The 14,243-nt window shown below is 61.8% G+C and overlaps 1 protein-coding gene across 5 annotated transcripts in view; it reads right to left on the minus strand.

Annotated features, from left to right (window-relative positions):
• Positions 1-4,955: 4,955 nt before the first annotated feature.
• Positions 4,956-14,243, minus strand: part of NCKAP5L (NCK associated protein 5 like) — a 33,542-nt gene continuing 24,254 nt past the window's right edge. For all 5 annotated transcript variants that reach the window (XM_017341840.4, XM_051845449.3, XM_051845450.3 and 2 more), the window contains 10 exons: positions 14,172-14,240; positions 14,020-14,058; positions 13,363-13,482; positions 11,052-11,165; positions 7,780-10,397; positions 6,972-7,131; positions 6,653-6,734; positions 6,164-6,472; positions 5,938-6,080; positions 4,956-5,782 (listed from right to left, as the gene is read on the minus strand). In XM_017341840.4, coding sequence (XP_017197329.3) covers positions 5,570-5,782; positions 5,938-6,080; positions 6,164-6,472; positions 6,653-6,734; positions 6,972-7,131; positions 7,780-10,397; positions 11,052-11,165; positions 13,363-13,482; positions 14,020-14,058; positions 14,172-14,240 — 3,867 coding nt within the window. In that variant the 3' untranslated portion in view covers positions 4,956-5,569. The remainder of the gene's footprint in view (positions 5,783-5,937; positions 6,081-6,163; positions 6,473-6,652; positions 6,735-6,971; positions 7,132-7,779; positions 10,398-11,051; positions 11,166-13,362; positions 13,483-14,019; positions 14,059-14,171; positions 14,241-14,243) is intronic.

The following is a 14,243-nucleotide window of genomic DNA, read 5'->3' on the forward strand; positions in this document are numbered from 1 at the left end:
ATTTTTTTTTCTTTCTATCCAGAACTTTCACCCAACGTGCTATGCCTGACTCAGTTGCACCCACACAGCAGCTCTTAGATTTGTTCTCACCATGAGCCCCGGAGCCTGGACTAGAAGAGCTCCCTTCAAGGTGCTGGTCACAGCATCACCTTTCCTGGATCCCTCTGTGTGGCTGGGTGCCCGGTGAACCACAATGAGGTGGTTGCCTGAGAAAATGAAGGGAAAAGAGAGGAAGGTCGCCCACAGTACCCCGCCTTCAGAAGGGTCGGGAAGAGAGAGGCAAGCAGCACCCAGAGTCCCTTCTGCAGCCCTGCCAATGCCATCCAAGACCTTGGGGCTGGCGGCAGGAGTAGTGACCCCACCATTCCAGGCTGGGGTGTGTGGGGCTGCTTCCAGGGGAAAACCATACAGACAGGGAAGAGCGTATGTCCGTCAAGTCTATATACGCATATTCTCCAGACTTGGTCCCAAGCTTGTAGTGGGTGTGGGGGGATAAGTGAGAAGGAAGAGTGGAGGTCAGCATTTGGTGCCTGGGTCACAAGAAGGTGGAACGAGGGTGCCCTGTACTACTACTTCTTACCACAGGGTGGCAGTGCAGACTGTAAACCTCTCCCATGGAAGCCGTCTCCATGGTACCACCTAGTGGCCACATAGTTTCCCAACTGCTCTATAAAAACTTTTTTCCTACATTTAAAGAAATGTACATGTAAGTTGTATGACAAACTTAGATCTGCTATTTTTTAATTAGAAATTTATTTTTGGAATTTTGAACTTCTTTAAAAGTTTACTTTTTATTTGAAAGTGATACAGAGATGGCTCTTCCATCCATGGGTTAACTCCCCAACTGCCACAACAGCCCCTCACACTCTCATATTAACAATGTCAGCGGGGAGGGCTGGATCATATCTACCTAAAGGGTGTGATGGTTGTTATGAATAAACGCCTCAAGGGCTTAGATCGCTGAGCAGCGCACTGCACCTGTTACATACTTCAAAAAGCTCATGTATGAAAAAGAATCACACATGGACTTCAATTTCCTTTGCACCAAAACAAACTGACCTTTTAATTCCATTTTTCTACTCCCCTGGTTCACTCCCCCAAATGCCTGCAATTGCCAAGGCTGGGCCAGGCCAAAGTTAGGAGCCAAGAAGTCCATCTGGGTCTCCCACATGGGTGGCCGAGCCCCAAGCGCTTGAGCCACCCAGAGTGCACTTGAATGGGAAGAGGAGCCAGCACCCAAACCCACACACAGGGGTCCCAGATGGCAGCTCACCTGCTGTGCTGCTGTGCCAAATGCCTGCCCCTCCCCACCCCTTGGGCCACCGTGAGTTGTGGCGGGTGCCCCCCTTGGTCCCCTGGGGCGGCTCTTGGCCCCTTCTGCCATCTGCTTGCAGCTCTGAATCTCACGCAGAGTAGCTGCGTTGCCCTGGGTGCCCCCTTGCCGTGGCTACTCCCCCCACCTCAGTGTCGCCGTCTCTGATGCTGAGTCTGTCCCAGTTTGCAGGTGCATCCCAGGTCTCTCTGCCTGGGCTTCTCCTGTGTGTGTGTGTGTTTCCATCCAATGTCGCCCTTTTAGAGGGACACCCGTGGGATTGGATTAGGGCCCAGCCAGATGACCTCATGTTAACTCGATTCTTTCTGTACAGATACAGATCCCATCTCCAGTAGAGGCCACATTCTGATAGTTGGGGGGTTGGGGGATCCCGACACATTTTGCCCGTAGCATCTGCATGCCCTGCATCAGCCATCATTTCTTCCTAACCCATTCCTGGCTGCGCTCTGTTGCCCAAGTTTTAATGAAGATTTTATTTGAGAGAGTTACAGAGGGAGAAATAGAGAAAAGTTTTCCATCCACTGGTTCACTCCCCAAATGTCCACAACAGGTGGAGCTGGGCTGATCTGAAGCTGGGAGCTTCTTCCAGGTCTCCCATGTGGGCCAGCACCGTGGCTCACTTGGTTAATCCTCCGCCTGTGGCACTGGCATCCCAGTTGCTCCTCTTCCAGTCCAGCTCTCTTCTGTGGCCTGGGAGGGCAGTGGAGGATGGCCCAAGTGCTTGGGCCCTGCACCCGCATGGGAGACCAGGAGGAAGCACCTGGCTCCTGGCTTCAGATCGGTGCAGTGCGCCGGCCGTGCTGGCCATTTGGGGGGTGAACCAATGGAAGGAAGACCTTTCCCTCTGTCTCTCTCTCTCACTAACTGTCAAAAAAAAGAATGTAAAATTCTGAAGTCCAGGCATAGTTTCTCATAATACTCATTTTGTCATGAGCTTTTTATAAATGCCTCATACTTTATCATTTGTATGTCTTTTTATATTTTAACAGTTAAAAAAGTTTCTTGGCCACTCCAGGATCACAGAAATGCTCACCTGCATTTACCTGGAATTCCTGTGGCTTGGAGGCTTGGATGCACTCACCCGGGCCACAGGCAGGGGGCGCTGCATGCACAGCGCGGTGGTTTCTTTTTTGAGACTTTTTTTTCGATAAAGAAAACAAAACATACTATTTGTAGAAAGTCTTTAAAAAAAAAAAAAAGAGTAAAGAAGGAAATAAAACAACACCGGCAACCAAGAGAAAACCTCAGTTTACATTTTTGGGACAACCCTTGGGGTTGGAGGGGGTTGGGTGTTCTGGACACGGCGGCCTCCTGTGCTTGGGAGGCAGTAGACAGGGTCTTGCACAAGCGGGAGGCAAGCCCACTCACCCACTGTCCACGGACACAGGCGCGAGGTCACTTGAATGCTGCCCGCAGATACTGCAAGCCCAAATACGAAGGGTCACGTGGGTTTTAGCCAAGCCCTTCCTTGAGTCCTAGAAGAAACTGGTTTCCCAGGACTCCTGCGGCTTGCCTGAGTGTCCCCCCAGCACCCCAGCCCAGCCCCTGAATTATTGCGGATGGGACATCCGGCCTGCGTGTTGGGTGCACACTTGTGTGGTTGTGGGATGGTGGTCTGGGTCCCCAAAGGGCTTTGGCTGCACGCTGGGGAATCAGCACGTGTGTGTGTGTGTGTGTGTGTGTGTGTGTGTGTGTACACGTGCTACATTAGGCCACTGTGCTGGAAGCCCAGGGGGCACTTCACATGTGCCACCACCAGAGGGCAGCACAGGGCAGCAGGTTGCTGGGAAGAGGGCAGCTGGGCCCTTGGGTCTCAGCCGGGATGAAGCGGAGTGAGAGTCAGACCCAGGCCCAACTCCTTCCCGGAAAGGCCACAGAACTCTCCTTCGGGCGAACAATGCCCAGTAGGAAATGAGGTAATCTTGCAGGCCCGAGCAGAGCAAAGCGCTTGAGAAACTCCAAGTCAGGAGGAGGACGCAGACTTCCCGGCAGCTTTTGGGAAACCAGTTTATTCTTGGCCCAGAAATCCAAAGGGCTAGAGAGAGAGAGAGAGAGAGAGAGAGAAAGAGCGAGAGCGACCTGGGAATAGAATGACCCGAGGAAATGGGATTGGGACTTCTCAACGAAACCAGGCTGCGAGGCTGACTCCTGACTTCAGGTCAGGCGAAGTCAAGCCCTGGCTCTCAGGAAAGCTCCCAGGGAGGGAGTTCAAGTCCAGGCAGAAGACAAGCCGGCACTGTGGTGCCACCCGCAGTGCTGGCGTCTTAGAGCCCTGAGCGAGCACTGGTTCAAGCCCCAAGCTGCTCCACTTCTGATCCAGCTCCCTGCTAATGCACCTGGGAAAGCAGCAGACGGCCCGAGTGCTTGAGCCCTGCACCCATGTGGGAGACCCGGATGACCGGAGTTCCTGACTCCAGGGTGCCCCAGACTGCGTTGTAACAACTATTTGGGAAGTGAACCAGCAAACGGAAGCTCTGTCTCTCCTTCTCTCTCAGTGTCACTCTGCCTTTGAAGTCAACCAATCCATCTTTTTAAATAAATAAACAAATACCAGTGCAAAGCTCACAGGCAAACAGTACCCCTGTCGGGTTCCACCACATCTCAGCCACAGGTAGGCACTCACTGAGCACCCCGGGCTGCACTGATCTACTTTGCATGTACTGGTGCTTTGGGAACTGTGGGGGTGTTTGAGGAGCAGTGTGTGCTGTCTTGCTCTCAGGGTGCACTGGGGGTTGGAGAGGCACTGCTGGAACGAGCTGGTGTGAAAGGAAGACCCACGAGCTCTCTGGTTGGCCACAGCACAGGCTGGGCCAGAGTTCTGAGTGGGCCCAGCCATCCTCCCTGCCCAGGGACTCCCCAAGCCGGGTCATAGACCTTTGGTACCAACATAAAGTAGGACGTGTTCCTACAGGAACCCCCCACATCACACACAAACTGTCCAGAGCCCTAGCCACACATCCAGGGCCTCCCAGCTCTGTCCCAGTGGCCTCCAAGTCAGCAGGAGGTGATGTGCAACAGGCTTTGTCACATTGCCACACCTTGCACCCCGGCCAGGAAGGAGGTCTTCCCAGTCCAACCCGCTGGCCATTGTGAGATGGGTGGGTTGTCACCTGGCCACCAGTAAATCATCACCAGCCAGAGGACCGGAAACCCACAGTTCCCTATGCCATGACAAGGAAGCTTGGGCCCTTCCCAACAGCCCAGTTTCCGATCCTTCCTTCCCAAACTGAATTCCCATGCCAGGGAACTTCTGGCTGAGATCTGAGCTAGGCATGTGGGGAGTGAGCACCTGGGAGACTGAGCAGAGGCTTGGAGGAAGCAGCGGATGACCCCCCCCCCCCCCCCCCCGCCAGGGAGGCCCACAGCTGACCTGGCCTGAGGCAGCTTGGCCCCACCCCCGCCCAGAGCCCTGGGGTTGGGGTCGCTTAGTAGGCCTAAGCCACCCCGCGTCCCCAGCCTCTGCCCCTTTGAGGGTAACTCCAGCCAGCTCCACTTGCTGGCCGAGCAGTACACAGGGAGCCCAGGTCCCTGGCCAGTCACAGACTGGCGATGCCAGCTGGAAGGGAGACGCCCACCCCTGACACCCCCCGCCAAGTCCTCCCACATGACAGCCCAGCCAGAGTGCGAGGGGCTCCAGGTTTTATTAGGGATCCGGCAGAAGCAGAGGCTGGGAGCAGAGCAGCCACGTTGTGTAACGACACATAAATTAACCGCAGTGCGGGGCTGGGGGGAGGGGACCGGGCCGGGCACTTATATATATATATAAAAACCAGACAGACAAATCGACCCCAAGGACATGGGGCAGTGTGTGTGTGGGGGTGGGGTGGGGGCAGCACCATCCAGACAGCAGGGAGGGCCAGGGCAAGGCAGAAGGCAACTTGTCCCCCGCACCCCACACCCCACCAGTGCGGGATCCTGGGACGACCCCACGGGGCCTTCGGGGCAGGGAGCAGCCAGGTTGGGCAGAGATGGCACAGCTGGTGGGCCGGAAGCCCAGCACCACAAGATGGCTCAGCCCGACGTGGGGGCTGGGGGCTGGGCCACGGCGGCCGTGGGAGCCCCCGGCCCCTGCAGGAAGAGCCTTACTCTGGGTGAGAAGGGGCCGGGGCTGGGGGGGTCTCTCCCTGAGCTGAGCATGGGCGGTGGGCTATGCCGGGGACCCCCGTCACCTTCTTCTGATGCACCTGCCGCCTTGCGGCGTCTCAGGGCAGCACGGAGAGCGCAGGGGGCCGGCCCTCAGCCCTGACTCCCGCAGGAGGACAGCGAATCATACAGTGAGTCGCTGAGAGACTCCGAGGTCTCCAAGCCCGGAGGGCCTCCGCTGGCCGCCCTGCCTTCCTCGCCCACATCCGACGTGCTAGGGGTGCGGCTGCCCCCGAAGGCAGGGCCTTGCGGCGGAGGGGACGGGCGGCTGGGCTCCAGGTTCTGCTTCCGGTCCACGGGCAGGGCCTGCGAAGGAGACGTAGCTGGAGGACGGCCCACCCCTTGTGCACCTGGTCACCTGGCCGCGTGGCCCCAGCAGCTGCCAGCAGAAGCTCCCTCATCCTCACCCCCTGGAGACACTGGCCTCCCCGTCATCCCCTGCTCCCCACCCTGCCTCTCACCAGGGGGTTCCTGGGCAGCCCCTCCAGCTGTCGGGGCGAGCACAGGAAAGGGTCCGCAGAGCTGCCCGCTGCCCTCGTGTTGGGGAAGGTCCAGTTCTTGGCCAGCTGCACGGGGGGTGTTGGGCCTGGGTCTTCACAGGGATCTGTCCAGGACAACGGGAAGGAGGATGCGGCCAGCCGGCTCCCAGAGCACTCCAGGACCCCCGGCCAGCCCGCTGACACTCACCCTCGGGACACTTCTGATGGCCACGGTGGCTCGGGGCGGCCGGAAGCAGTGCCGGGAAGGCTGGCAAGCTGGGGTGCCGTCCACTCACCAGGAGCTCCTCTAGGCCCGGCACCTCCCGCTCCAGGGTGTGGGCACGGCGCGGGACTTTGGTGAGGGCGGGGGGCCGGGCTGGGGGCACCCCAGGAGGGGGCTCCAGCCGTGGAGGCTTGGTCTTGGGAAGATTCTTGCTGGGCGTCCCGCAGCTGCCGTGGTCTGGGGGTGGGAAGGTGCCAATGCCACTGTCCAAGGTTCGGGTCAAGGAACCACAGGCTGGGAGGAGAGAGAGAGCACGTCCAGGGGTGAGCTGCCCGTCCCTGGGCTTGGGGAGGACAGGGAAGGCACTGTGCCCACCGGCTGCTTCATACTCAGGGCCTGGGACCTGCTACAGTGATGGGAGGGAGTGAGGGGGGTGGGGGGTAGATCCCATCCGCAGGCCCCTCCCCTGCTGACCTGTGAAGTGTGAGGCGGGCACTGCCTCTGCCAGGCTGTCCTCCGAGGGGGTCTCTTCCCGCCGCCCCGTCTCGCTGCTTGGCTGCATGGGTCCAAGGAGGTCGGAGTCTGTTCCTAATCCACCTGAGCCCCTCCCCATGCCTCCGAGGGTCCCCGCAGCCTGTCAGCCCTCAGAAAGCACCCTCCACTCCCCAGCGCTTCCCCCAGGGCCCAGGAATGCACCCAGCCCTCCCAGGCCCCAGCCAAAGCGGAACCCAACAAAGGGTGGACCTGGCAGCCCAGAGAGCCACGCCCTCGGCCACGCCCCCAAAGTACATACCTTCCCAGGAGGTTTCCCGCAGCCCTGGAGTGGGCCCACAAGGCCATTGCGGGGCCCGCAGGCCGGCCAGGGGTTCTTGGGGTCGGAGGCCACCGGCTGGAAATCGTACTCAGGCCTGGGGTCCCGCCAGCTCTTCGGCGGCAGCTCCTTGCCATCCACCCTAGGGGCAATGGTGCACATGCAGCCAGGGTGGCCCTTGCTGCTACCCACGCAGGGAAGGGGGTGTGGCTGGCAGTTGCCCCTCCCCCCAGCCCCTCGTGACACTGGCCATGGGCAGAGATCCCTCCCAGTTCCCCTCTCCCCGCTTAGAGACCTGCAAAGGCAGGGGGCAACGTGGGAGAACTCCCCCAGAGCTCCCCGGGGCAAGTGCAGAGGGTGCTCACAGCGTGCTGGTTGTTACAGGTGGATCTGCAGGCCCCGCGTCATCCCCGTCCAGGCTTTCACACCGCTGCCTGCTCCAGCTGAGCCTCAGACACACCTGCTGTCCCGGTCCCACACCCCACCTGGAGCCGCACTCCCATGCACTTCCCACCCCACTGGCCCAGACCAGGAGATGGACAGCCCTGTAAGGCCTTTGTCTGCCCACAACAGGGACTTGTGCTAACAGCCATTTGCTCCTGGACAGGCTGCCTCATCTTCCTGCTGACCCCTCTCAAGTGAGAACGGGGTCCCGGTGACCCGGACATCAGCCAGCCAACAGAGGCAGGTGGGTCGGGGTGCAAATCCAAGGCTTCCGCTCGAAGACCCTATCTGTCCACGGCCGCTCTGGGGAGCCCCAGCTCCAGGGCAAGGGGCCCCAGGCCCTCACCTGTTGAGCAACTGTTGCATGAAGGTGTCTGCGCCCTGGTACATGCCAGCCAGCTGGCCCTGCACCTGCCCGAGCCCTGCGCCGGGCCCCGGGCTGGGGCACCCAGGCCGTGGGCGGGCCCTGCTGCTCAGGTAGGCTTTCTCCTCCTCCAGTGCCCGCCGCAGGTCTTCGGCCTTGGCCATCAGCTTGGAGATGTTGAGACTCTCGGCTTCCAGCTTCCGCGCTTCCATCTTGACCTCCTTGCGGAGCGGGGAGCCCCCGCCGGCCCCCTCCTTGCCCTTGGGGGCCTCCGTGCGGCGGTTCAGGGCCGGCAGTTTGCTCTTCTTCAGGCCGAACCAGCTGGCGATGCTACTGGTGTTGCGATGCTTGACCTCGGGGCCCGGGGCCCGGTCCTGGCCTTGGAGCCGTAACACGTTCTCCTCGATACCTTTCATCACCTTCTCCTCGATGGCCGAGTGTGGGGCTGGTGCCTCGGGGCCCTGGCCTGGGTCAGCGGGGCCGGATGCCGGGGCTGTGCCGCTGCCGCCGCCACAGTCCGCCCAAGGCGGGCCCTTGCCCTTGTCAGGCTTGGGGGGCTCCTTGGCGACCGGGGAGGCCCCAGGCCGGGGCACCGCCTTGGTGGGGGTCTTGGAAGGCAGCTTCGTAGGGCTGCTGTGAGGGCTCTTATTGGGCTTGCCCAGGCTGGGGGCTGAGGCTGGCACTTTGGCAGGGGTACGGGGTACCTGGGGGCAGAGGGCCCCTGCCAGCCGGCTCTTGGCCAGCTCCACTTTGGTGAGGCAGCTCCTAGGCGAGACAGGCTCCAGGTCTACCCGGGCCCCCATGGAGTGCGAGGAGTAGACGCGGGCTCCGGGATCTGCCACGAGTCCAGGCTCCTGCTGTCTCAGGCTGCTAGTGCCTAAGGCCACTGCCCCCCGAAGGACCCCCTTAGCTTCTGGCTGCTCTGCAGGCCTGGGTGTCACCATGTCTCCAATGCTCTCCCCTGTCCTTGCCGGCCCCCGGGCCTTCTCAGTGCCAGGCCGGGCCCCGTTCTTCTCTGCGCCCAGGGGTCCCTCGGGCCCCGTCTTCAGCTTCCCCAGGGCGGCCAGTCTGTCCCGCAGAGGTGGGTAGCCAGGATCCCCGGGCCGACGCCCTGACCCCTGGCCAGTCTTCTTGGCTGAGCCGCCTGGGGTCCTGCGGCCAGGATGCGGAGACTCTGAGCCTGCCTTGTCCAGATTTTTCTCCTGGGTGCTCCCATAGGGACAGGATTCTGGGAGGCAAGGGCTGGGCGGGCCTCCGGGGCTTCTGAGGCCCTCGGGGGCCTGGGGTACCTCCAGAGTGAGTTGCGAGTAGGTGGGTACCTGCAGGGGGGTTGGAGGCAGCTCTGGGGAAGACCCCCTGAAGGTGCCCCGAGAGAGGTCCAGAATGTTCTCATAGCAGGGAGACCCTGCTGCTCCCGGGGACAGTGTGGCGGACAAGGCTGGCGGGGGCGGTCTGAGCTGTGCAGAGTCCGGGGCTGTGGAGCAGGCCGAGGGGCTGGTGGGCAGGCCCTGCGCTCCCTCCGGGGACAGCTCTCCCGCGCCCAGGCCCCTGCGTGCCAGCAGCGGGGAGGGGCTGCCATCCGAGCCACTGTTCCGGCAGGGGATGCGGGAGTTGCGGGGGAGCTGGGGGCTGAGCTGGGGGCCGGCCGGGCTGGGGACCTTCTCCGAGGCGGGAGGCAGCTTTAGAAACTTGAGACCTCTGGCCGGAGAGGGAAGGAGGGGTCCCTGGGCCTCCCCAGGGGAAGCGGGCCCAATTTGGAGCTTGCTTTTGACCTGAGATGAGGAGTGGGGGTGGCCAGACTGCGAGCCCAGTGGGGCATCCCCTGGGCCCGTGAACATGCTGAAGAAAGGGAGTGGCCCCCGGCTCTCTGAGGTAGCACCAAAGCCCGGCCTGTGGGCCTCTGGGCTACCCCCACCCCAGGCTGACCTGGGGGTGCCTTTGGACTTGGACACCTGCGGGGGGCCCTGGTCTGGGGAGGGTGGCTGCCCAGGCCCGGGGTGGTCCCCGTTGAGCGGGCCCGTGGCCCCGGCCAGGAAGGCCTGTAGGTAAGACTCCGTGTCCTCTAGCAACCGGCCCAGGTTCAGCTGCTTGCGAGCCAGCGCCCCGAGCAGGGTGTCGGGGCTGGGTGCCTCGTTGGGCTCGCCCGTCTCATCAGATGAAGATGAGGAGCTGCTGCCCGGGACACAGTGTGGGCCAGCACCGGGGCCCTGGGCTTGGGGGGCACTCCCGCTAGGACCCCAGGGCCGCCCAGCGCCCTCTTCCTCCCCGGGGGCCCCCAGGAGGCGCTCCCAGTGCAGCAGGTTTCCCAGGCTGCCGGGGCCTGGCAGCAAGTAGGGAGCCCAGTGCGAGGGCTCCGGCTGAGGGGGGCCGCAGAGTTCACCGTTGATGGGCTCTGGGGAGCCGGACCCCTGGCCTGGAGGCCGCCAGGGGCTGGCAGGCGAGCAAAGAAGCAAGGGGTCCGTTTCTTCCAGGGCTCTCAGCACCTCCAGTATCTGGGCTTTCTTCCGAAGGAATGGGGACAGGGCATCCAGGGCTGGGGGCGGGGGCGGTGCGGCGGGGGGACCCGGGCCTCCTGGCCGCAGCTGCTGCTCCCAGCACACCTGGAGGGGAGGAATGGCGTAAGGGGACAGTACAGCTGGGATCTTGTTCCAGGCCCTTAGCTGAGGAATGCCAGGAACACGACCAGTCTGGACTTGGCTGTCCCCACGCAATTCAAAGCTCCTGGGACCGGAAGGCCCAGCGTCCTCCAAGGTTGCTGAGGTGTGGTTAGCCCAGTTCGTCTGTCTGGTGCCCTTGGGATGGGGTGGGCAGTCTCTATCCCCTTCCCCTTCTCGGCTAGTCCACTGTTTGGAGTAGCAGGACCGACCACTGACAACTGACCCCTGTGCTCGTCCCAGGGGAGGGTGGGAAGGGCCATCCACTTTTCAGGCTCCAGAAAGAACACGGAAATCCAAGAAGGGGCCGTGCTCCGTCACTGCCAGCCAGCCAGGGGCTCCCCAGGGCAGACAGCTGAGCAGGAGCAGGGGACTGCGATGACCACGCACGCAGCCCTCCCCTGCTGTGATCCAGAACCTTCTCAAGGACAGGATAGTCTTGCAGACTGGCTACCTCTGCAGTCAGCCCATATAAGTTTAGCTCCCAGGCCTCCGAGGTCTCCTGCACCTGCGTCCAGCGTGGTCGCTGTGCTGGGAACAATCCCCCCCTGCCCCAGCACTTGGGACAGAGCAGCTCCCCACCATACCCGGCCCTCCTACCTCTCTCTGGCCAGTGCAGTGTCCCAGGGGCAGCGAGGTGGTTGGTCCCTCGGCGGAGCTCAGGGCTGGGGAGGCTGGGGGCTCGGCTGGCGGCCGGAGTGGAGTGAGAGGTATCTGTGGGGTGGGAGAGGCAGAGTTTAGCACAGCAGCGCCTGGGAGCGGCACCCGGCTCCCAAGAGGCTTCTCCTGCCGGAGTGGGAGTGGCCAAGCCGCTGTGTCCCCACACACTGGCAAGAGGAGCCTCAAACCCGTGGCACAGCTGGAATGCAGTGCAAACTAGGGGCAGAGAGGGCTTTGGGGAAAGAGAAGTGCCTTGTTGAGGGGCCGGCGGCAGCCTTAACCTGGGTACCCCTTTCAGCTCTCGGCCTGCTTTATTTTCCTGTGGGGCTTTCTCCCCTTCTACAAAGAGGCTACTGCGAAGGTCTCTTCCTGTTCCGGCCCCACCCACATGGGATCTGAGGATGGTGGGCATGGCTGAGTCTTAGAGAAGGGACCAGCAGGAGTCATCACTCGTCTCTGCTCCCCAGTCTCAGGGGAAACACCCACTCTGGGGACTGCACAAGTGCGATCTAAACCTGGGCCACTTCTCTCTCAGTCCCTGAGAACGCCAAGTTCCTTCTCCCCGGCATCTCCACCAGCTATGAGTTGGCCTTCCCTGGGCCTCGCCCTGGGTCTCGACCCTGCAGCCCGAGGCTCCCCTCTGGGCACCGGCAGCAGCTCCTTTGGGCCAGATCTCCCTGCCTCGGGCTCAGCATTTTGGTCTCCTAGACCCGGCTGGGAGGCCTTTTGCTCGCATGCACCGGGCAGCCTGTGTGACCCTGTCTCTTTGCTCTTCCTAGGGTAGCTTTGAGCTCAAGTGCCTCCTTGGCCCGCCCACCGAACATGGAAACAAGGCCAGACTCCTCTGTGGGTGCGGGCAGCTCCTCCCCTGGCACTGTCCCCGGCTCCATCTCACCCGCACATCCTCTGCTCCAGCCAAGCCTCTCTGCACCGGTGCCTTTCCTATGCGGTTCTGTCCACAGGGGATCCACTCTTCTTAAATCTCCCACCCATCAAGGCCCAGGTCCAAGCCATCTCTCTCAAGGGATCTTCCCCAGCCTTTCTCTGCCAGCTTCTCCCCACCCTGGAGCAGCAGAGTTGCCTCAGCTCCAGCAGTCCCAGGCTTCTTTCTGGGTCAGGGGCACCCTGCACCGGCCCCAGCTCTCAAATAGGGCCTTGTGATTCACTCCAACTGCATATGCATACACGTTGGCAAAGACACTGCTCCAGGGAGCTGTCACCCAGGGAAGCACAGCATGGCAGGGACCACATTAACAATGGGACACGTGGGCCAAGCTCTGCCCACATCCACCTGTAACATCAGCGGTTTTTATCCCCATTTATATAAAGAAGAAGCTGTAGTTTGCAAAGCTGAACAATTTCCCCAAGGTCCCACAACTAGATAGATCCATCCCCTCGCACCCCAAGAGGCCCTGAAATTCATTTAGTTAACAGAACAAGTGAATTAGCAGGCTCAGCTCCTCCGTGACCAGCGGTCACCAGCAAGGGTGTGGCGGTGAGGTTAGGCCTCTGAGAGTCCAAGGTGAAGAAGCCCTGGGCAGCGGGCACAGACGTGGCGCAAGGGGCTGCTGTCACCACCGCCAACTCAGACCAGCACCGCACCAGCTCGGTGAGACGTGGGCTCCGGAAGCCATACGCCAAGGGGCATCCTGGGGGCCTGGCTCCATCAGACACAAACTCACAGGCATACACGGAAAGCGCCTCTCGTCTCTCCCAAGGAAGGGAAGGAGCTGGCTGCCCTCAGAAGCAGCCCTAGGCTCAGTGCAGGCACCTGCTCCTCTTGCTCCTTCCAGCAGCCACATCTTATCTCCTCCTTGGGGGGTTCCCGATAGTGACCTCAAGTGACATCTTAGCCGAGGCCAGGATTCGGCCTCTGGGCCGAGGCAGGAATCAGAACTGGCTGGAGGCATGAGGGTCTGCGAACACGTGTGCGCTGGTGGCGGGTGCGCGCGCAGCGCACTGCCCACACATACACAGCAACAGGAAGTGAAGGGCCTGACCTCTCGGTGACACTCAGCCCTGGGCTGCCTTCTTCCCGGCCGCACCCCTGGCCCTGGCCAAGAAGAGGCCATGTCAGTGGCCCAAGGGTCTCTTGGGAACTTGAAATAACTGCGCTCGCGGCTCCACCCATCTCCCGACACGAGCAGGAGCGGCGAGAAGGGAGGCCAGCTGGGTGAGGGGCGCTGCAGGGCAGGGACAGGCCTTGCCGGGGCGGTCAGTCCCCATCGTGGAGCGGAGGCGCGGTGCCCACCTGCGGGAGGGAGCCTGTGGTGAGCTGCAGTCTCTGCTGGAACAGGCTGCTCAGCAGCTGGTTCTGCCGTTCCAGGTCAAACACCCTCTTCTTCAGCTTGATGCATTCTTCCCGCAGGTCCTAGGGGCAGGACAGAGAATGAAATGAGCAGCCCCCCGCCCCCCCAGGAGCAGCCAGGGGATGCCCATCTCCTGCGCCCTCCTCTGGCGAGGCACGGGACTGCCCGTGCGTGCATCTCTGGGGTTGGCAGGATTCCAGAGCTCCCCAGCCCTGCCGGGAGCAGTGCCTTCTCTCCTGCCACCCTTCCTTCTGACCCTGGGTCAGAGTGGCCCCTGCAGGTGGGAGCGGACAGTGGGATGCCACTAAGGCTTCAGGGGGGCATCACAACCCTGGGGAACCGGCTGGGGCCAAAGCAAAGAGAACATCCGAGCACAAGTCCTGGTTCCCACTGCTCCAGGACCTGGTCCTCCCTAAGCCCCTCCCTGCCCCGCCTCCAGGTAGAACCGCAGGAATCTGCCCCAGGCCCATAGGGGCATCAGGCCCCTCTTCCACCTCTCGCCCGAGGGAAAGCTTAGCTGAGCAGGTGCAGGCGCCCCAGGAGGGCTCTCCCGAGGCATCTGGGCTTGGAGTGAGAACCCGTCTCCTCTGGCCGCTCACCTTCTGGTTCAACAGGGCCTGCACCACGTGGTTTGCAACCTGCGAACAGAAAGCCCCCACTGTCAGACCACCCAGCTTCTGCTGGCAGCAGCCGCGACCCCCACCCTACCCCCTTGCTCTCAGCCCAGCCCCCCGCTGAGGATCCTGCAAACCTCATCCAGACAGCGCTCGTAGGTCTCCCGCTGGTTCTCGTTGGCCTGGGCAAGTGCCGAGTTCTCTGCCTA

This window comes from Oryctolagus cuniculus, chromosome 11 (assembly GCF_051225735.1).
Source record: "Oryctolagus cuniculus isolate XC-2025 breed Fujian yellow rabbit chromosome 11, ASM5122573v1, whole genome shotgun sequence".
NCBI classification, from domain to species: domain Eukaryota; kingdom Metazoa; phylum Chordata; class Mammalia; order Lagomorpha; family Leporidae; genus Oryctolagus; species Oryctolagus cuniculus.